The 20,790-nt window shown below is 46.2% G+C and overlaps 7 protein-coding genes across 7 annotated transcripts; 3 read left to right on the top strand and 4 right to left on the bottom strand.

The window, feature by feature from the left end:
- Positions 1-546: 546 nt before the first annotated feature.
- Positions 547-1,506, bottom strand: MRS44_013752 (uncharacterized protein; the record flags this gene model as incomplete). The annotated part of the gene is made up of 1 exon (XM_065617204.1): positions 547-1,506. The coding sequence occupies one exon, from the start codon at positions 1,504-1,506 to the stop codon at positions 547-549; it is 960 nt and encodes a 319-aa protein (XP_065473276.1).
- A 2,693-nt stretch (positions 1,507-4,199) lies between these two features.
- On the top strand, positions 4,200-4,903 carry MRS44_013751 (uncharacterized protein; the record flags this gene model as incomplete). Its single annotated transcript, XM_065617203.1, has 4 exons — positions 4,200-4,238; positions 4,289-4,513; positions 4,625-4,747; positions 4,850-4,903. 4 exons carry the CDS (start codon positions 4,200-4,202, stop codon positions 4,901-4,903), a joined length of 441 nt encoding a protein of 146 aa, XP_065473275.1.
- An 86-nt stretch (positions 4,904-4,989) lies between these two features.
- On the bottom strand, positions 4,990-6,551 carry MRS44_013750 (uncharacterized protein; the record flags this gene model as incomplete). Its single annotated transcript, XM_065617202.1, has 2 exons — positions 4,990-5,772; positions 5,817-6,551. The coding sequence occupies 2 exons, from the start codon at positions 6,549-6,551 to the stop codon at positions 4,990-4,992; spliced, it is 1,518 nt and encodes a 505-aa protein (XP_065473274.1).
- Positions 6,552-6,663: 112 nt separating this feature from the next.
- On the top strand, positions 6,664-7,495 carry MRS44_013749 (uncharacterized protein; the record flags this gene model as incomplete). The annotated part of the gene is made up of 4 exons (XM_065617201.1): positions 6,664-6,716; positions 6,756-6,815; positions 6,882-7,057; positions 7,113-7,495. The coding sequence occupies 4 exons, from the start codon at positions 6,664-6,666 to the stop codon at positions 7,493-7,495; spliced, it is 672 nt and encodes a 223-aa protein (XP_065473273.1).
- A 2,245-nt stretch (positions 7,496-9,740) lies between these two features.
- Positions 9,741-10,774, bottom strand: MRS44_013748 (uncharacterized protein; the record flags this gene model as incomplete). Its single annotated transcript, XM_065617200.1, has 2 exons — positions 9,741-10,166; positions 10,208-10,774. The coding sequence occupies 2 exons, from the start codon at positions 10,772-10,774 to the stop codon at positions 9,741-9,743; spliced, it is 993 nt and encodes a 330-aa protein (XP_065473272.1).
- Positions 10,775-12,207: 1,433 nt separating this feature from the next.
- On the top strand, positions 12,208-12,915 carry MRS44_013747 (uncharacterized protein; the record flags this gene model as incomplete). The annotated part of the gene is made up of 1 exon (XM_046277089.2): positions 12,208-12,915. The coding sequence occupies one exon, from the start codon at positions 12,208-12,210 to the stop codon at positions 12,913-12,915; it is 708 nt and encodes a 235-aa protein (XP_046128827.2).
- Positions 12,916-15,031: 2,116 nt separating this feature from the next.
- On the bottom strand, positions 15,032-16,136 carry MRS44_013746 (uncharacterized protein; the record flags this gene model as incomplete). Its single annotated transcript, XM_065617199.1, has 4 exons — positions 15,032-15,205; positions 15,255-15,372; positions 15,436-15,673; positions 15,986-16,136. The coding sequence occupies 4 exons, from the start codon at positions 16,134-16,136 to the stop codon at positions 15,032-15,034; spliced, it is 681 nt and encodes a 226-aa protein (XP_065473271.1).
- Between the last annotated feature and the right edge of the window lie 4,654 nt (positions 16,137-20,790).

Here is a 20,790-nt window from a genome sequence, read left to right as displayed (position 1 = left end):
GAGGAACGAGGTTGGCTATGGCGGTTTCGAGGCCAGTTGAGATGTGTTGGATCGAAATGTAAACTTCAAGTGCGAATATTGGGTTTGGGTTGGGTGATGTTGGTCACATATGTATCTGCGGGAGATGGGGTCCTTTCAAGGGTATGCTGGTGTAGGAAGTGAGGGGTCATGAAGCACAATGCAAGATTGAAAATGTCGTGGAATGGAGACGCAATCTTGCGTTTGTAGGATCATGTATCCATCATGACCAAATGCCCAGTTCGCCTCTATAAAGTATGTGTGGGAAAAAACACACAAGGCATTAAGAGTTGCGGGTAATGCCGGGCCGCGGGAGGTTGTGGGAGGGAGGATCAAAGGGTAAAGTGGAAGATTCACAAGAAGGTTTGCATGCCCACGGATGGGCAATGTGAGCGAGGAGCATTTGCGTACTTTGGAGAATATTGATGGTTGGCACTGGTGGGTGAACAAAAAGATATCTCAGTCAATTTGTTGCTGTACGAAGTGACTGTTTGTTGCTATAATAAGGAGATTTTCTTGAGTGGATCCTTATTCAACTTCCCGATATTTCTTTGGGGGATGACGGTTGCGATGTGGTCGGGGCGAGTCTGGCGAGAACGCTGTGATTGAATCGGATGCGGGCGGATCTGGACGGCAGGTAGTGGCAACATCCGCCTCCGATACATCAAGTTCATCTTGTGAGGAAACCGCAATGTTGAGGGATCTGATAGGGTCGTTGCTCTGAGAAGAGGGAATGGTGCTAGAAGAGGCCGGGGACAGGCGTCGTTTCTTCGTAGGGGTCTGGTTGTAGTCAGAGTTTGTTCGCTTGGCCGGTGGTGTATTCGGTTCGAGCGAAGCAGACGCGGGAGGAGTGGACGGGATAGGAGGAGATTGGTGAACTGTTGGTTTTGGTGGCGAGGAAAACATAGCTTTCGCATCCCCAAAGGTCATAGCGCCGGAGGACGGTTGTTTCGGTGGGGTTGAGAGTAATAGGGCTGCGGCGGCCGATTTGGACGTGGCCCTGTCGAGAAAGGTCCAGGTATCTGGTACGACGATGAAAACGTAGTCCCGGTCAAAGCCGGGCGGGTGCACCATGATGTTACGGTCGAGCAGGTCGACAACTTTGCCCGTGCAAGTGAAAAGCGCGTTAATCTGGAACTGGGTGCCCTGTCTCTCGACCATTTTCTCGCACAGGGCTGCCCAAGGATTGGCGTGAATGGGGAAGATGGCAAAGACCTGGAATGGATGGAAGCCTTTGAAGGGTGTCTTGCCAGGATTTTCAGGGGCGATGTACGTAGAAAGTTGGACGAAGCCACAGCATTTCAACTGGACGCCGTCGAGTCCCGGAATAGACTCCTTTCGTAGCAGTGTGCGGCCGGAACCGACAACAGGGCCAGTGAACGTGACAACGGGAGGAATAGCGGGGAAGTGGTCTACGGAGGCAAAGTTTCGGGGGACAATGCTTTGACTCGAGTCAGGGGGACTGGCAAGGTCAGCTGTATGCAGCATGCTTACGGCTGGTAGCCCTGATCACGGATGATAAGAGCCGGAATGGTGTATTTGGTGATGGCGCCAGTGTCCGACTCTCTGGACGATTTCGTTGTTCAACGTCCCAGGTCAGGGCGTACGGATGAACACGACCGTTCATGAAGAACCATTGGTCGGTCCATTCTGAAGCAACGACTGGTTGATTGTAGATGGAAAGGTTGAGGCTGAAGAAGATGCAGCTGGAGGGGTTGTCGGGGTCTGACCGAAGTTGCGCATACTCGGGAGTCAAACTCCAGGACGGGGCAGGTAGGAAGACCCTCGCTATGGCTTCTGCGTTGAGCCGCTTGATGCGATGCTAGTCGTGATAGGCAAACCTAGACGGGCAGTCTGGCTGGACGAAAACGTTCGTGTGACCGGATGTAACTATCCGGTTTCACATCTGGCTTGTCGCATAATCCTAACGATATGAGCTTAAATAGCTGTGCCCGAACACATGGCTGTTCGATTTCTTTAGTTCTTCAGATAATTCTCATCAATTGACTGGGGCCATCAATGATCCCTGTGGAGCCAGTTGTCTGACATGGGCTCATAAGCCTAGTGTTGAAGATCACAAGTGTGAGGCGACCAAGGCGGTGGCAAGGCGTGGAAGAAGGAGGAATATTCTACAAGAGATCGTGCCTGTACATAAACAGTGGTTCCCCTACTGCACTTTTAGGATGAATTAAGCAATCAGTATCTTCTCATTCCAACACAGACAAGCGAGTGGGCCAGTAGGTACTTAGGCATTTCTAACTTAGTGTGCGGAAGCGGCAATCCGGCTGGGTATAGGCAAAGCTATGGTTCTTCGGTAGGCCCTAGACGGCCGGGATTGGATTCGATGGACCACGCTGGCTGAGCTGGCCCTCCTATTGGCCTTCTAATGCTAGACCCTTGTGGCGAGGGATAAGAGCGTTGCGAGTCTGGCGGTGGATATCTAGGTGATGGTCTCTTAGGTGGTTCTCGAGATTCCTTACTACAAAACCATGAAAGGCATAGACGAGTGCCCGGTAATTATCGTGATAGAGGAGCCATTCTCTCGTCGCTGTATCCGCCCTAGACGTCGGATCTCTACCCGTTGGCTTCGCTCGGGCTATGGCTAAGCGATACCCTGATATCCAGCGTTGTCCGCGACTGACGATGGTGGCGATGGATATATGATCCGACGGTGTCTCGCTGACTGCCCTGGAAACCCTCTCTCCGGTAGGTAGGGCCTGCTCCTCTCTCGTCGTCGTGGGCTGCTTTGCGGCGATTAGTTAGGAAAGACGAAGATAACCCTGAGGCTCTCAGGGGGGAAATTGGTAGTTTGGCAGTGGTAGTTTGGGACCCCTGTCAACGATCCGGACCTACCCCCGGACCCCGTCCCGCATTTTCACTGGCCAGCCCCTATAACCCCCAACTGGTAGTTTGGCCCGTTCCTGACTTGAATACTTGTGTCGTACAGAGCGCCTGCGGTCACCTTGAAGCATGAAAAACGGTAGTTGAAAGAGCCCTGTTCTTCTGAAAATGAGGGTATCGCCTAAAGCGGTAATATAACAGCGCGTAGCCCCTTTAGCGGGGCTGCTCTGACCAATCAGAGAGCGCTATCGTTCAACAACTTGGTAGGGTATTTTTTTAGGTTTTTAAAAAATAAAAAACTTAAAAAAGACAGTGCGAATAGAATTTCATCTAATAACTTAATAAAGATTTTTTTTTAAAAAAAATTTAAAAAAAAAAAATATTATTTTTAAGCTACTAATATATTAAAAGTCTTACTTACTAAATTTATAGCTATTTTAAGCTTAACCCTAATTTTTAAGAATTTTTTAAGCTTAAAGTGTAAATACTAAGAAATTTTAACTGCGTCGCTCGCTTGTCTGCGCCGCTCGCTTATCATGTACGTTTTATTGGTGACCTCACGCAGTCAAGAGGGACAGAGTGTGTGTAGTTTGGCCGCAACGGGTCACCTGTCACTGTGGTCTTATGCGCGTAAGCGTGTTAGACCGCAGCGTCAGAGAGGGCCCCGTCCGCGCTCCCTCGTAGGGAGGCAAGTGTCTGTATATTGTAGTAGTGCTATATACAGAGGGAAGGTGGGGCGGGTGAAAGTCGAGTCTTGACTGCGTGAGAGATGACGAGACACCTGCCGAGGCGAGCAATTGACTCCCCGTGAGGCAGTTGCGGGAGGGAAGAAAACCCCTCAGTGAACCTTCCGAGCCGGGAAGTCTATTGTGCAGTGTGGTCATCACGTGAGGCAACCCCAATAAAACTACTCCCTTTGAGTTTCGCGGTCACTTCACTAGCTCCTCTTGGCCTTACAATGAATGACAGGCCGTCCCGCTACAGCTTGATGAGATGAGCTTGGCCCTGAGTTGACCGCTAAAATCCAGTTGGCTAAAAGATTGAACGCTGGGTCCTAAATAGGCTAGCGTAGCGACCGCAAAACTCGAGAGGGTAACCGACAGATCCGATCGTTTCGTACAAGAGGCACATCGCGAAATGTAGAATTGGTGACACTCCGGCTTGATTGGTGGGTCGGATATATGGAAAATCCGGACTTGGCAATGTCACACGTGATCTTATCGATTGCCCATGGTGGGGAAGCAAGACCGCCATCCGGAGTCTCCCACCATTCATCACTATTAGTATAGGCGTATCAGAATTCATTCACCTCCAAACCCTAGGTGCTGCGAAACCATCCCATGTTGCTCCTCGATCTTCCTTCCGAGATTCTTCGACAGGTAAGAGACAAACAGAACCTTGAAGATTCATCTACTAAAACAAATCCAAGATCTTTCTACTGATGTATGACGATGGAAAACGGCCAAAGAGTGCAGACAAACGCCATTCGATGGGATCGACACCATTACAAACGTTCGGCGAGCTCCGTCTCGTCAACACAACATTTCGTGACTTCATCTCACCCATCCTCTTCCACGAGATCGATGCCACGAACGTGAAGCTCCTGCGTCTCTCTCTTATATCCGAGAGTCGATGCCGTGGTTATGTTCGTCACGTAAGCGTCGGTTTCCGCGGGTACCAAAAGAGGGGTAGTCAACAAAAGTGGGGTAGCCAACAAACGTCAGCGATTGATGATTATGTATTTCTGAGTCTCTACTTGTATCAGTTACCTAACCTAAACTCCATCAACTTCTACAACGAGATGCCGGAGTCCATCGAGCGATGGAAGGAGGAGTCGCTTGCGTATGGCCAGAATTTCTTTTCCAGTCCTGAATGGATGAGAGTCGTTGTGAGCTTCTCGAGTAGGACACGGTTTGCCACTTCGGCCACCCCGTTTTGTTCGTGCTGTTCGGTGGCAGAGAAGATCACCTCAATTAACTTGTTTTCGCAGTGGAGAGTGACTGTATCAGCTTGGTTTTCTCCCCCTCGATCGAGGCGAAGGTAACGGCAGCGACGGGTTGGTGTCTCGGCTTGTTCCAGGAGTTGTCGAAAGCAGTTGCCAAATTCGGACTTTTGCCTGATTGGGAAGACCTAGGTCATTTTGGTGAAATCGTCTATGAAGCAGGCCCAGTATCTATGGCCGTCGATGCCTTCGTCTGGGAAGGGGCTAGCGATATCGCTATGCAGGCTCTCCAGTGGTCTTGTTCCTTTTCGAATGCATCCGCGGTGAGGCCTTTCCTTCATGCGCCCTTTTATGCACGCTTCACAGACGTTGGAGTCAGATAGAGGAGTGATGTCCGTGGACATCTTCATGAGTAAATGCACGTTCTGTCCACCCAAATGGCCGAGTCGGTCATGCCAGATCTGCAGTTTGGGGTCGCTGACAGAGTATGCGGCCATGGCAGTGTGCAGTTGTTGGTCGTCCTCGTCGATCACGTACAGACCAAATTTCCTAGTGGCGCTGAGGATGACTTTACCGTGGCTTGTAATGACGGCTCGTCCTTTTCGAAATAAAATAGTTGCTCCATCTTCCTCGAGGGCTGAGACCGAGACAAGGTTGCAGTGAGCGTCTGGGACGTAAAGTGCCTTATGAAAGATCGTTGTTCCTTTGGCATTGTTCCGTATGGTTCTGAGGGTGTATGTGCCTTGCCCCGCGGGCATAATGGCCGAGCCAGCTATGCCGTTGATGGCAGAGCCGGTGAATTTCTCGAGTGACGTAAAGTTCTGTCGACGGCAGAACGTGTGGGAGGAGGCGCCACTGTCCAATACGTGAATTCGCTCGAGCAGCCCGGACGGCTCTGATGCAGCCAGGCCAAACTGGGGTTGAAAGGATAGAAGGGCCGTGTTTAAGAAGGCGACGGCGGCAGTGTGATCCTCGTCGAGTTGCAGTGACGAGGTGTTCTCCTTTCTCTCTCAACCTTGGCTTCTCGTCGTCCACTCCGAAGTGCTCGTTTTCTTCTGAACTCCTCAAGAAGGTCGGGGCGTAGGCCAAAACATCCGGCCTTGGTATGACCTGGTTTGTTGCAGTGGCCGCACGTCTGAGCCACTCGTTCTTTGCCAGGGCCACGCATTCTAGCCAGCAGAGCTGTTTGCGTCTTGGCCTTTTCTCGTTGTTGAATGTTCATTTCCTCTTGCTCTGCGGCGGCAAGAGCGATTTCGAATGTTACGGCAGGTTTGGTTATTTCTCCGTTGGAGTCTCGCTCGGGTAGCAAGTTGTGGTTTTGGTAGAAGGCAGTGAGGAACATATCGTATTCGGGGCCAAGTCCGGTTAGGAACTTATTGATGAATTGAGGCGTGCCGATTTTGCATGCCTCGTCTAGTTGCAAGAGTTCAGATTGAGCTTCTCGCAGCCGTTCTGCAAAGTTCATGACTCCCGAGCATTGGTCTAGGGTGAGGCAGTTATATCGTCGGTCGAGCTCTTGGAAGACCGCACTTCCTTTTGGTCTGAAGCGCTTCTCAAGCTCATCGAACATCTCCGTGACGGTCTCCTTGTCCTTTACCTGCTCCCTAGCGTTGTATCCAAGTCGATTGAGGACGGCTCCGCACGCGCGTTCCTGCTTGGAGAGCCAGTTGTCGATCTTTTCGACGGTCACGGCGCTGGTGCCGGTGGGTTTGTCCTTGTTTCGTTTGAACAAGTCTCCGTATCCCGACATTGTGAGATGGTCCTTCATTTCTTGACTCTAGTTGATCCATCCGGCTGTTGATTCTAGCTTCGGGATGTTGGCTAGGTTGCCAAGTGTTCCAGTCGATTCCTTCGAGGCCGACATGCTTGAGGATGGGTTCCTTGATGGCTGGACGAGAGAAGGCGTAGGAAGAGTGTAAGGTAGGCTCAGGTGAATCTTCCCTTTTCGGTGTAGCGATATCTCTTGCGAGCGCGAAGCTGGAGTTCTGATCGTTGTTGATGGTATCGGCAACGGGTGCGTCAGAACTCCCACTGGATATAACGTGGACTTCTTCTGGTTCTGATGAGGCAATTGAGGCAGCTTCAAGGCTGCGTGGACAGATGAGCATAATAACCCGGCACCCGGAAAGGATGACTTTGAGTTACCCGAGGTCGAGGATGGGTCCCGTATGGAGTGGCGATGGGTTCCGAGCGGTCATTGGCGCGTCGATGGAGTAACCGACGATCAGGGGGCTGTCGACTATGATGGAGAGGAGGGTAAGAATGGTTGGATCCGCTATGACAACAAGGTAAGCGAGAATCAATGCTGCAGTCGCCCGCAGTGACCAAGTTGAGATCTCAACAATGCAACTCGAGCAACGAATCCATGGTTCCACACGACCCGAGACGGCCGACCTGGCCCAGGTCGAGGACCTCAGCATCAACGACGCGAGTTCCAAAGCAGCAGAGGACTCCCTGTCATTACACTCGACAGCTTCAAGATCATTCTTCCGGTCACCATTAATGCGGAAGCGTGACACTGACCGATCCGTCACGGATAAAGAACGTACTAGGAGGGCCAGCAGGACCAGCAGCTTGTACAACGACGATGACGCAAGCTCCCTTGAAGCAGAGCTGGCATTGGAGATCCAGAAACAGGGCAAACCTGGCGGACAGTGGGGGGTTGGCGACGAGGCACGAATGAGCCTTGAGTGACAGCGGGTACTTGACAGACGGCATTACCACAGCCAGGTCATCGGCGTTGACGGGTTTTTGCAGGCGAGTTTGTTTTATCATCTGGGTCGACGGTGCTTCTGAGGTAACTCTAAACTGTGGTTCACCGGCGCGACTGATTGGTACTCACGGCTAGGTACGAGGGAACGGCGCAAGGTTGACTGGTGTAAGATAACGACGGCAGGGAGGGGATATGACGAATACCAAGTTCTTGATTGACTGCATCTGCGTGACGGGACAAAGAGGGGCGACGGCATTGGGTGTCGCCTTTGACATTGAGTTCTCCTTTGACACAGCCACGGCCTCATGACGCCCTCATTGGGATCAAATCAGTGCCGGTAGTCGGGGCGTGATGACGATGTCTAGAGTCTGGAACAACGAACGGCTTGTGGTGCGACTCAACCATAGCGCCGCAGGGGATACACGGTGGAAGGTTATGCCACTCGGAATAAAGCCAGACGTTCTTTCTGTTGGGCCGCACCGGTTGTGCAAGAAACAGTTCCTCTTGGATAATTAGTTAAATGACGTTTGTTTGCCCTTGACCGAGGTGGTGGTGGTAGCTATCAGGGTGTCCATCAACCAAGTAAAGCAAAATTTGGACCCTCTACTTGACTTAGTTTACTCGGTAAGAGTAGCTTGCTTTGCTTAGTTAGTTAACGTTACTCGACTATTTTCCATTCCTCTACGGGCCTCCCGTCACAGATCTATACTAATATACCGCTTCGAAGCAGGTACTTCTGATACTTAATCGTCGCTATGGTAGGCTTATACCCTGCATCAGTTGTGCTTCTATGACAAGCATCCAGTTTCACACTGAGGCAGGCATAGCAACATGCAACAAAACTGGGTTCAGCCTTGGCGGATTTGCCTGTGAAGGATTTGCATAGGTCGGACTTTATCTTCTGTTGCATATTCCTGCACCGTTACTACCATGATCTGAAGTGCGCAACAAACCGGATACAGACCACATGCTGATGATGGATCTGACTTCTTCTTGTTGCATGGACCCCATACCAGCAAATGTAAAACCATTAAAGAATCACATGCCACAACAAGTAGATTTTCTGTTCAATGGGTTTTTGGCAGTAATCAAGGGAGATGGAACATCCGAGTTTAAAAAGGTAGAGTTGTGCTTGGAACTTGCACTGTCGGATCACTCCATCCCCTCTATTGCCCTCCCTTGGCTTGTGAATGTAGCCGAGCAAGGCACTGAGGCCGCTCGCGGAATCTTTACCGAATTACCGCGCGGTTGGACCGCTAAATCCTAGGCAAGCTCGCGAGTTGGTGAGCCGCATGAGAGCTTGCGTTGTCTCCGCAACTACGCTCGTATGCAGGGATGCGTGAGGTTCTTAGACTGCAATTGATAACTTCTAGTAGCCCTTCTATTCAGAGGGTAGGGAGCCGAAAGGACCAGGGATTGACAAGGAATCATTGAAGCCATCATCAGCCCTCGGTGGTAGCAAGGATTCTCCCAAGTCGACAGGGCAATGTTGCATGGGCAGCAGGACCGAATGCACCCAAATCAGAGATTAGACAGTATCCTATACATTGCTAGTGCGCACAATGCTCCCTCATATCGCTTCATGAATTGATAGACTTGTGAAAGTCAGCCTTGATTCGAAACACAGTGATGCGAATACGCCGTTGTAAATGGCGATATAATCGGGAGATGGCCATTACGTCAGGTCACTCTTGCGCACCCCAAAATAACAAATGAGCGCGGGCAAACAGAAGACTCTTTGCCATAGTGCCATCCGGGTCGATGACGAGACTTTGCTAGAAGAGCTGCTCCAGACAATGCTCAGCAAAGGAGCAGACCTTGAAGCCATCGCCGCACGGTCAGACATCAGTGGTGGTTACGTGTATAGACAGGACAGACCTCTCTGCTGGGCCTTCATCGAGGGCCGTGAGGACCTTTTATCGACTCTTCTGAGACGGGGTGAACCATATTACCCCGGGCAAGTATTTGGGCCCCTTTTCTCATGCCGTTGTCTATCATGCATGGCGAGTAATCAAGCTTGTCTCGCAAAACTCCCAGGTTGGATCACGTCTCGCATCGTCGAACCGCTCGAGGCCCGGTATGGTAAAAGGAAGTTCAAACATCACGAATCCTCAACTGGCTAGCTCGATGACAACGAAATTCAAAATGGTAATTTACGCGAGGTCCAATGCTCTTGGCAACCAGACACAACGAGGCTTATAGAATTCAATTTCTACACCCAGAAGATTACTCCATCTTATACTCGGTGGCCGGAAACCCGCCTTTCCTGACGACCTTGAGAGCCTCATGGTAAGGGCATCCTCCCCACGCTGGAACCTCCGAATGGCGGTTCGCAAAGTATAGCCCATAGTCCTTGTCTACTTTCCGTATTTCGTACCTGCGTCGCGATTGATCGTCTGGTGTCAGACCCTCTAGCCGCTGAATGAAAGCAACTTGAGGGTCCGGGAAGACATTATCTTGAAGCCAGAAAATCCAGCTGACAACCCAGATAATGAGGGCTTTCAGCATGGGATTGACGGGTTTGATTCTGTGGGCCCGCAACGTAGTCGGCAGGCTCAGCGCAATAGGGACGGAGCGCCTGAACCAGCGCAGGGGCTTAGGAAAGAAACGGAAGGCGAACAAGTCGTATAGAGCATTGGCGCAGAGATTGCCCTGCTCAGATCCAGGGTGGGGCTGATTTTCGAAATGCTCACAAAATTTGAGCAGGCCATCCCAGTCTTCCGGAAAGGAATGAAGAGGTTTCCCCCTTCGGCACGAAACAGAGGCGCCATATCCCGCATAACAAGGAATGACGCAGTCTTGACGTTGTCTGTGACTCCTGGGAGGCCAAGCTGTAGCCGAAGACGGTGCATGAAAACAGCGGTGGAGGCGAGGGTATAAATGTAGTCGTCGTTGTGTGAGAAGTCGCCCTTGTAGTGTTTCGCCCAGTACGAGTGTAGTTTGTTGATACTCTCAACCGATTGTTTGGTTCTCGGGTCATGCGGGCCATACCACCACCAAGCTGCATTTCTGTTTTCCGTCTGCTCAACCCTATCCGCTGGCTTGTTCAAGACTTTTCCACCGTCTTCACGCCAGATGGCACGGGCGCCCCATTCTGTAACGATGAAGCTAGGAAAAATCAAGGAATACATCAAAGTATTGATGAAATCATTACCGCCATAGCTCATCGACAGCCGGAAGATTTGCGGATAGTCTTTATAGGGGTCCAAGGATTCGATCTCCCTGTCGATCCACTTGTAGGGTTTCTTTTGTTCAGTCATGAGAGGCAATTCTGTCGAGGGTGGTCCTATTATGAACGAAAAAAAAAACGTCTTGGTAAACCTTTCTAAGATGCAAGAATTTCGAGGAGATTCAACAAGATCCGAGGTCGCGAAAGCCGCCTTATATATGTTCCATGGCGCCCTGTGCGATATCCAGCTCATATAAACGGAACTCTCAAGTCGCCGCTTAGTCAATTATAGTGGGCACAGGGAAACCAATAGCATCGTGTACGATTCCATTGTAACCCTCGTTGCCTTAGACCCATGCAATTCGAGCGAGGCCAAGGTGATCCAAGTCAGTGCATATGGGGTGAAATGTATGGGAACTCTGAGCTGGCGAAGATGAAGCTGCCCGTACTTCCAAAAAGGGAAGTAGTTTAGCATCCTGATTCATTGGGGCTGTGCGACGCTGATGCTACTGATCACACCTGCTGACCGGGAAGGCCGCTGACTAAACTATTCACGGTCTAGTTTTCCCACCGTTAGTGGGTGCTTCAAGCGAACTCGATGAGGCTGCTCCCCTGCTTGGTATGTTTTATCCACCGCCGCTTAGTTATCGCAAGTTTTGTTGATCTCCTGAGTGCGTGAAGCCCTGTAGTCCGGACCTCGCCCCATATGACCTCGGGAACTCTGGAAGTATATGACGGGTATAGAAAGTTTAATCTATAAAAGATTTTATTTTAATTCTCTATTAAAATATTAATAATTTATTTTAATAAGTATAATAAAGTTCTTTTTATTTCTTAATAAGATCTAGGATATTAATCCTTATAAGAATACGAGCTTTTCTAATAAGAGGCATAGTATAGTATAAGTGCAAAAGTATATTAGCTTGCTTTATATGACTATTGGAGTTAGAGGAGTTACTTTCCTAGCTCTTAATATATCTTTCTATATAATTAACTATAGCCTATGTCTAGAATTAAGTATATGTTTTATTAGCAATAATAATAACTTAGTAATAGCTCTTTCTTAATTCTAATAGCTATAAAAAGGAGTTAGAATTAATTAAGTGTCATACAAAAGGCCATAAAAGAGGTGCAAAATGTTGCCCGTTTAAATATAAAAGCAGCCCTTAATAGTTATGATGGAGGGGTTACAGGCGGTCAGCGGTGAAGCAGAAATATTACAGTGGATGTTGCTGACTATGTGTACGGGCCTGTGACTGTACGGACCTGTGCGCCTAGACGGCGCCGGTAAAGCCAGCGGCTTCCCCCGAGAGGAATTTGTAGCGGGCGACAAATGTATGTCTGAATACCGAGCCCTTCCGGGTATATACACCCCGCCGACGCATGTCACGCAACCCGTGGGGACACGCAGGTCCAAGGTTATATAAGATCTAGATCCCTCCCGCACTTTATTCCATCATTCTCAAGTCACTCATCCTCTCGCAACTTCCATCTTACATCATCTCTTCCATAACCAAACACACAATGGCTCCCCTCCACTTCGGCGCTCTCCTCTTCGACTACCAGGCCATCGATGTCCTTGGCCCAGTCGACCTCCTCAACTCCTGCACCAAGCGGTACATGGGAGCACTCCAGTCCTTGACTGGAGTAACGGATGACACACTTTCCCGTGCCCCCGAATTCGTCTTTCACCATATCGGAGTGGATAAGGAACCCGTCCACCTGCTCTCGAGCGACATCACCATTGTGCCCTCTACGACTGTGGATGAGTGCCCCGAGCTCGACATCCTCTTGGTCGGAGGACCCGACCCTGTTAACTTCAAGCTGCACCCCAAGCATGCCGACTTTATCCGAAAGCACGTCGCTGCTGGAAAACTGCTCTTCACCAACTGCACTGGCGCAGCCGTTGTGGCGTCAACAGGTGTCTTGGACGGAAAGAATGCCACCATCAACAACGTGGCATTCCAGTTGATGAAGCAAATCTACCCCAACGTCAAGTGGGCCAACGACAAGAAGTGGGTTGTGGATGGCAACATCTGGACTGGCGGCGGTGCCGTCTCTGGCATGGACATGTTTTCCTACTGGATCAGGGAGAACTACGGATTGAATGTTCTCACCCAGGGAAGCTCCGTCTTGGACTTTGAGCCGAGGGACATCAACGGCGTTCTCAATGTTCTTCCCAAGAGATATGATAAGAGTGGAAACCAGCTCTCCACCCATGCGTTTCCTTAGGAGCACCTTCAGAAGCATGCGACTCGATAGACTGGACCTTGAATAGCTAGACAAGTCATCATTAAAGTTTTTACCCTACAGTTCCACAGCCGAAAGTGCATTAATGATGGAAGAGTTCATGCTTACAGAATGATGCCTTTAGTTCAGCGTCATCCAATCCCGGACGACTGCCACACCTCAAAGTATCTCGACCAGGCTGGCGCGAGAGGTGAGGGCTGAATTGATCTTGGTAAGCCTTTTCGTGTCTGGGCACGCGTCGTGCCCCATGGCAACTGGTGCAATAGCGCCCCCCAAGCCGTCTGTAATCGATGCCGTCCGTACATCCCAACGTCACGAGGACAAGTAGCTGAAACATCTACTACAAACACCAAACAAAAGGCATTAGGCTTTCAACTTCTCGAGTCATCACTGGCTGGTTATGTGTGACACAATGAACGCCACGAGCGGTCACAATCAGTACAGCCCACTCACTTTTAGAGATAACCCAACTCCAGTCGCACGAGGCTCGCGGTTAGACAACTGCTCTGACGATGCACGTAGGCCTGCACAGCTGAATCCAGATAAATGCTCCGAAATTGCTTCTGTGTTATTTTTAGCATGGAGAATGGGAACCGCCATTGATCCACAAGCAACGTGATAATTCGTTGTATTCGGCTAGAGTAGAGGGAGGAAGTGCAAATATTGACTTGGTGTCTTCCGGACAGTGGCAAGGCCTTTAAGTCGTATGCCAGCCTGGTTCCAAGTCCAGGGCTATAAAATGCAGTCCATCACTCTGTGTCGCACTGAGCGTGCTAAAAAGATCAAGTGTCAGGTAAAGAATAATGAGCAGCAGCAGTGTGTTGATTGATTGTTGTCTGAAGTTATCTCTTGTGCGGGGTACTCCATCCCGCAAAGCTACTTAAAGCATACGGCTAGATTACTAACGCAGTTGTTTCATGAGGCCGTGAAGATCATGCCTACCCTGCGACACTCTGCTTACCTACGTACTAATTCATTATACTTCCAACCTCATTTTAACTACCCCTTTCATACTCTCACAGTCGTCAACACCAATTACACCAAACAAATGCCCAACATGACGCAGACTCCATCTGCCGGTCTAACGCTCCTTGGTCTCATCGACATGCTGGTTGAGGGGTTTACTGACATGGTCATGCAAGACTGGAGCATGAGTGGCAGCAGCGTCCGTCGCCAGGTCGACTTCGGAGAAACCCCCCATCCTTGAAACCTGGCAGGCAACTGGGGAAGAGCAATAACACCGTTACAGAGGTGGAGTGCCTTGAAACCCACCTTGCAAAGAAGACGTATAACGTCGGACCCATGAGCGCCGGGAGGGAGAGGGACATGATCGAGCTGCGCAGAGAGGTTCAAGTGCTGAGGCGACTCCGGCACAAACTCGACAATCTTGCGTCGGCTGTTTATAGAAACTGCAACTATTGCAACCAGTTGAATGCTTGATAAAGACCAAGCCAAATTGCTTTTCTATTCTTACCATCCAGATAGGCAATGCAATGGTTACATGCCATCCATGTTTCACAGACACCGCCCTCACGAGGCCTGATAAGAAATGTGTCAGACAATTGGCTCCACAGGGATCATTGATGGCACCAGTCAATTTATGAGAATTATCTAAAGAACAAAGGAAATTGAACAGCCATGTGTTCGGGCACAGCTATTTAAGCTCATGCCGTTAGGATTGGAATCCTTGATGCGACAAGTTGGATGTGAAACCGGATGCACAACCCCAAAGTACGGGCCGCGTTTCATATCCAGTCGCACGAACCTCGTGGTGATATGCGACATAACACCTAGGCCCAAGGCTATTTAATCATGAGCCGGGCTGGACGAGGCCGATGCCATCGCCGCCGCCTGCGCGGAGCACAGTTGAGACGGTGATTTAGTGTACATATTAAAGAATAAGTGTCTATTTACCATACTAGAGAGCGGCCCCAACTGATGCTAAGTATGGCCACAAAGTCGAGTGGCATGATAAACATAACATACAATAGAGCAGATCCTCGGTCCCGTATATTCCTCTCCTAAAAGCGCCTCGACATAGCCTGCTTTTGCAATGCCCGCATGTGACAACGGGTATGCGATGCCCGAGCTAAGACCGTTAGTTCGCCGCTTGCTGGCCGAATACTACACGATACGAATCTCGGCCTTGCATCATTTTCCACCATGCGCCGAGGTGCTGTCGACCATCCAGAACTGACGGCCAAACATGTGTAGCGAGATAGTGCATGTATGGTACATAGAAGAAATCCACTAGAGTCACTGTCTGGGAACGCTGTTAGATTCGTCTACGATTATTCGTGTAGGTTATGAGCAATAATCACCTCTCCGGCCATGAATTGTTGCCCGGCAAGTCTGTTGTCAAGAAGTGTCAATACGTCATTGAGACGTTCCCTCAACGCCTTGCACCGTTCAGTATCTGCAGCCCGATTCGAGTACCGCCTGCTCCGCCAGTCAGAAATGTAAGCTCAAAGATGATTAGTACGAAGGGATGTTAAGACTAACAATTTGAAGTATTCCTCAAAGACGAGTGGGTTGGCCGCAGCGTCAAAACAAGTAAGTTCAATGGACGCGGCTTCTTCGAACTTGGCTAAGCCTATAAAATCTCCTGCGTCGGGTACGAGCATAGGATTTCGACCAGTGCTGGTAGAATATCTTAATGCCAGGTATCTGGCAATAGCACGAGATTCAGAGAGGAGCAGAGGAGGTTTCTGCGCATCATCTTGGATGAACGGGACTGCTCCTGAAGGGTTGAGTTTCCTAAGCTCGGTGCTCTGCATACAGCTTATCAGCAAATCGTATCTTTATTGGATTGAAGTTGAAGCTTGCCTTTTGCTCAGACCTCTCAATGTCGAGCTCTTGAACGCCCTTCACTGTGATGCCTAGCTCGAGTATGACTAGCTGAAGTCGCTGCGGACAGGGGAAGCGACTGTCCGTAAACAGTGTGATCTGAGCCATGTTGGTATGATGGTTTGATTGTGGCGCGGCCAAAGTCACTACTGGTTTACGGAGAATGGGGATGGGGATGGGACACATATTATATATATACACGTACCGGCGACACAACGCTGGAGACCCTGGGTGGGCGGGGTAAAGGAGTGGAACACGTAACTCTCCTGCTGCCTGAGAACAACGTGAAAGTACAATGTAATGTGATGCATCCCCTTTTCTACCATGCGGCGAGCACGCCACCTCGAGGCACCCATTGCGACGGGCACGAAAGGTCCGCAAACACTCTGAACAACGTGGGGCAAAGATGAAATATTGCAAAATTTCTACGACCCGTTCCTAATGAAGATTTGTTGAAGACATGGAGCTGGAGGGTAGAGCACTCCTGCGGCTGCTTTTCCCGAACGATGAACTGCGGTATGGCCAAAAGTGGCCACCTCCTAAGTGCATGAAGCCCATTATGCGAGTTATAATAAGGGATTATAGCTAATTAAAATATATTAAATTAGCAGTATACAGTTTATCTACTAAGTTAAGTTGTAATAGGAGTTCTAATAATACTAGCTTCTATAAATTAGCATATTATAAATATTATACTTCTAAGTAGTTTACCTAACGTATATGATAAGCGAGTCGGACATTAGGTATTTACAACTTAAATCGAGGTTTTTCAAAAAGCCTTTAAAAATCCAAACTAGGCTTAAACTAGGTAGAAATTTAAGCATAGATAAATTACCATAAATACTATATAAAAAGAAATTTTTAGAAATTTTAGTAACCTAGCTTTCAGTACAGATAACCTGTTTTTTAATAAGAAATATAAAAATGAAAAATTAAAATATGTCTAAAAGTATTAAAGTTAGTATATTAATATGAAATTTATATAGTTCTATTTAAAAGAGCTTAAAGGTCATGCCTCAGTTCTCTTTAGCTGAAAAACTGTAACTTATATGATAGGTGAGTGTCTCAGGCAAGTGAGTGTCTCAGCATACTGTGCACCTAAAAATAGCTAACTTAAAAGTTCTAAAAGCTATTATAAAATAGCTATTAACCTAAAAAGAGTATTTTTATAAAACTGAATTTTTTTATAAAATCTTAATATATTTTTTTTATTTTTTCAAAAAAAATTGCTTTACAGAGAAGTAACTATCTATACAGTGCGAATATACCTTTTCTTTTTTTTTTAAAAAAAAAAAAACTCCCTTATAAGGAATTGTTATAAAAATCTAGAAAAGTTATATATTATTTTTCTTTATCTAAATAAGCTATATTTAAAATGCTAGCTATTTTAGGCTTTAACCTATTTTTATAGAATTTTTAAAGTGATTTTTGTTTAAAGAGAAAATCCTACTATAAGGTAATTTGAGAGACTCGCTTGTTTGAGACACTCACCTATCAAGTACGTTAGCCCGGGTTAAGTTATTTAGCTAAATGCAATAACGTATATGATAAGCGAGCGGCGCAGACAAGCGAGCGGCGCACCTATACTGTGCACTTAAAAATAATAAACCTTAAGTATTTAAAAATAGATATAAAATAGCTAGAACCTTAAAAATAGTATTTTTTAGCTATTTAACTAAAAAGAAAACTATGAGGTATTTTTTTTAGATTTTTAAAAAATAAAAAACTTAAAAAAAAACAGTGCGAATAGAATTTTATCTAATAACTTAATAAAGAATTTTTTTAAAAGTTTAAAAAAATCATTTTTAAGCTACTAATATATTAATAGTCTTACTTACTAATTTATAACTATTTTAAGCTTACCCTTAATCTTTAAGAATTTTTTAAATTTAAAGTGTAAATACTAAGAAATTTTAACTGCGTTGCTCGCTTGTCTGCGCCGCTCGCTTATCATGTACGTTAGCTACTATTGTATAAGAGCAAAAGTATATTAGCTTGCCCTACACAACAGCAAGGGTTAGAGGGGCTAGGCTTTATATTCTCAAGGTAATCTTAACTTAGTACTAATATAATAAATTTTAAGATTTATTTTAATCATATTTTTACTATAGGTTTTCGTTCATGTCTTGAGCAATAGCTACAGTAGCTTTAGAAGCAATAATAAGTTTAGTTATAAAGGTAAAACTAGCTATAGCTATATTTCCAAGAGTAGCTTATATAGTAATAGTAGAAGCTTCTATGTGACGGTCAAGGTTCCCAACGTAGTAAACCGTAACCTGATTTGGTTTATGTTGGCAGTTGCAACGGGGCGTGGCGTACTGAGTATAGGGTGGCGAATCACGTCTGATAATGTCAAGAAGTATTCTTGAGTAATCAAGTTGTATTGAAAGCTGGAGAGCTATCCAGACATAGGAAAGTGGGAATGAGCGAGACTATATATACTTATTCTGATTTACTTGGTCGATCGTGGTCGAACGCGCTCTTTGTTCGACCTGTTCGACCATTTAAGGTTAAGGTTTCACTTTTGGTCGAACGTGGTCGAACTCGTTCCCGTTCGACCAGTTCGACCACACACCACTTCCACCGGGGCCTGTTTGTTCCATTCCGAGCTCCGACGTTTTCCGTTCGTATCCCTGGTTGATCTTCCTACTCGTAACATTCTAGCATAGGTTTAAAGTAACCATTTACAAATTACTTTACCGCTGTCTTAAATTATATTAGTAATATCAGCTCTAATACTTATATAATAATTTAAACTCTTTAATTAGCTACTTGTACTTATTATTAGATAGCTATATATCTATGCCTGATATTATATTAAATCTAATATATAGTTATAACTTAATCTATGCTTTGCTCTTTTCCTAGCCACGCTCCCCTACTTAAAAAACATAAGTTAAAGTTTTGATTAAATTTATATATGCCTCTATACATGTTACAACCCGTCGTCACACGAGAACTCGCCACTGTCCTTGCACGTGACCCTAGGTAAGCAACCAATCATGGAAGGAGCGACACCCTTTATCGCTCCAACACGCAGAAGCGACTTTTCAATATCTGTCACGGGCCAGGGCCCATATCCTTGCGGCTGTGCCGCAAGACGTACTGAGCTCGTGCGCGCCAGGGATGGGAAATTACCCCACAGCTCAGGGGCACTTGAGAACTTCTTTCTTTCTTCTTCATCTTTGATGTAAATAGCATCCTGGACTAGATAGCTGGAATACAGTTACTAGAGGCCGTTCACAATATCGCTCCTAGAGGAAGGAGCGACTTTTTAATATCGCTCCCGCAAAAAGAGATGTAGTATATAAAGTCGCTCATTTGCACATTTCCTATGCCCACTTGGCTCTCTAGCTGTCAATATAACTTGATTACTCAAGAATACTTCTTGATATTATCAGACGTGATTCGCCACCCTACGCTCAGTACGTTACGCCCCGTTACAACTGCCAACATAAACCAATTCGGTTCCGGTTTACTACGTTGGGAACCTCGACCGTCACAATACAAGACTTTTATTATATAATGGGATTTTATAAATAATTATAGGAAAATAGACCTATAAGACATAAACTTAGAATTTTAATATTTTATACTATCTAGCTAGCACTTTATAAATATTACTTACCTAAGCTATACAAGCTTATATAAGCAAGATATTAGAGAGTTACACAATGACTAGAATTAACTAATTCTAGCAATACTACCCTATAGGGTACACCACGTAACCTCGGACTTAGGGCTTGATTATAAGCCCGTCAAAGCAGTTAACACTATTTTATTATAACAGATATTTTCTATCCGGTTTTAAATATCCTAGTTTTAAATCTTTAACGGTTTTAGCTTATTTATACCATAACTCGACTAACTCTTATTTAGTTTTAACAAACCTTATATAGTTAGATAGCCCGGATTTAGAACTATCTAATAGCATACTCTTAGTCCGAATCGGACTAACAGATGCTGAGTTATTCTTTATAAAATAGCCATTATCTTAGAATTAACACCTTCCTTAGATCCTTAGTTCCTCAAGTGTAAAAGACTGAAAAATAGAGACTATAAAGTCTGAAAATAGTATAGGGTAGGTAACTAAAATAGGAGGAGAATAGGCAGTGGAATCAGTCCTTATAAAAAGCTGATTGGCTAGATAAGGTATCATAGAGTAATAAAAGTGGGGAAAATAATAGATAAGGTTATAAAGAAGAAGGCCAGCTTCTTATAGGTAGTCTTATTGGTTGAATTCGTTGAAGATCTCAAAAGCTATTTCTAAGAGAGGGTTTATAGTTTATATAGCTAATTGATCGGAATCTATTAACCCGATTCGGATAAAAGTTATACCGTCGGATAGCTCTAATTCCGGGCTTTAAAACCCTATTAGTTTTGCTAGAAACGGATAGCTTAAAGCCGGGCTGTAGTTGGAAGAAGCTGAAACCTTAAAGGTTTTAAACTAAGAGATTTAAAACCGGATAGGAAATACCCTATAGAAAGGCACGGCTTTATCGGCTTTATCGGGCTCTATAAGAGCCCTAAGTCCGAAGTCACGTGACCCTTCCTAAAAGGGTAATATTGCCTGAAAGGGGCATTATTGTAACTCCTTAATATCTTGCTTATCTAAGCGTCTAAAGCTTAGGTAAGCAAGCTATAAGATAGCGCATAAGCTATACTATAGGGTAATAAAATCCTAGGCTTATATCTTATAAGCTTATTTTTCTTAAAATTATATTTATAAAAGACCTTGATAATAAGGACTTTTACATCAAGTAATACAAGCAATAAAACCACTAATTAAAAGCTTTCTTTTCTTTCTATAACTTTATTTATCTTTTACCTAACTTTTATTACTCTATGATCCCTTACCTAGCTAATCAGCTATTTATAAAGGAATGATTCCACTATCTATTTACCTTCTATATTTATATCTATTATCTACCCTACACCTTGTTAAGATTTTATTATTTATTTTCTTTAGTCTTTTATAATATAAAAAGATATATTAAGAACTAGGAAAGT

Source organism: Fusarium solani (genome assembly GCF_023522795.1).
Source record: "Fusarium solani strain SB1 chromosome Unknown bctg00000009, whole genome shotgun sequence".
Classification (NCBI taxonomy): domain Eukaryota; kingdom Fungi; phylum Ascomycota; class Sordariomycetes; order Hypocreales; family Nectriaceae; genus Fusarium; species Fusarium solani.
This window is presented reverse-complemented; position numbering and strand designations above follow the sequence as displayed.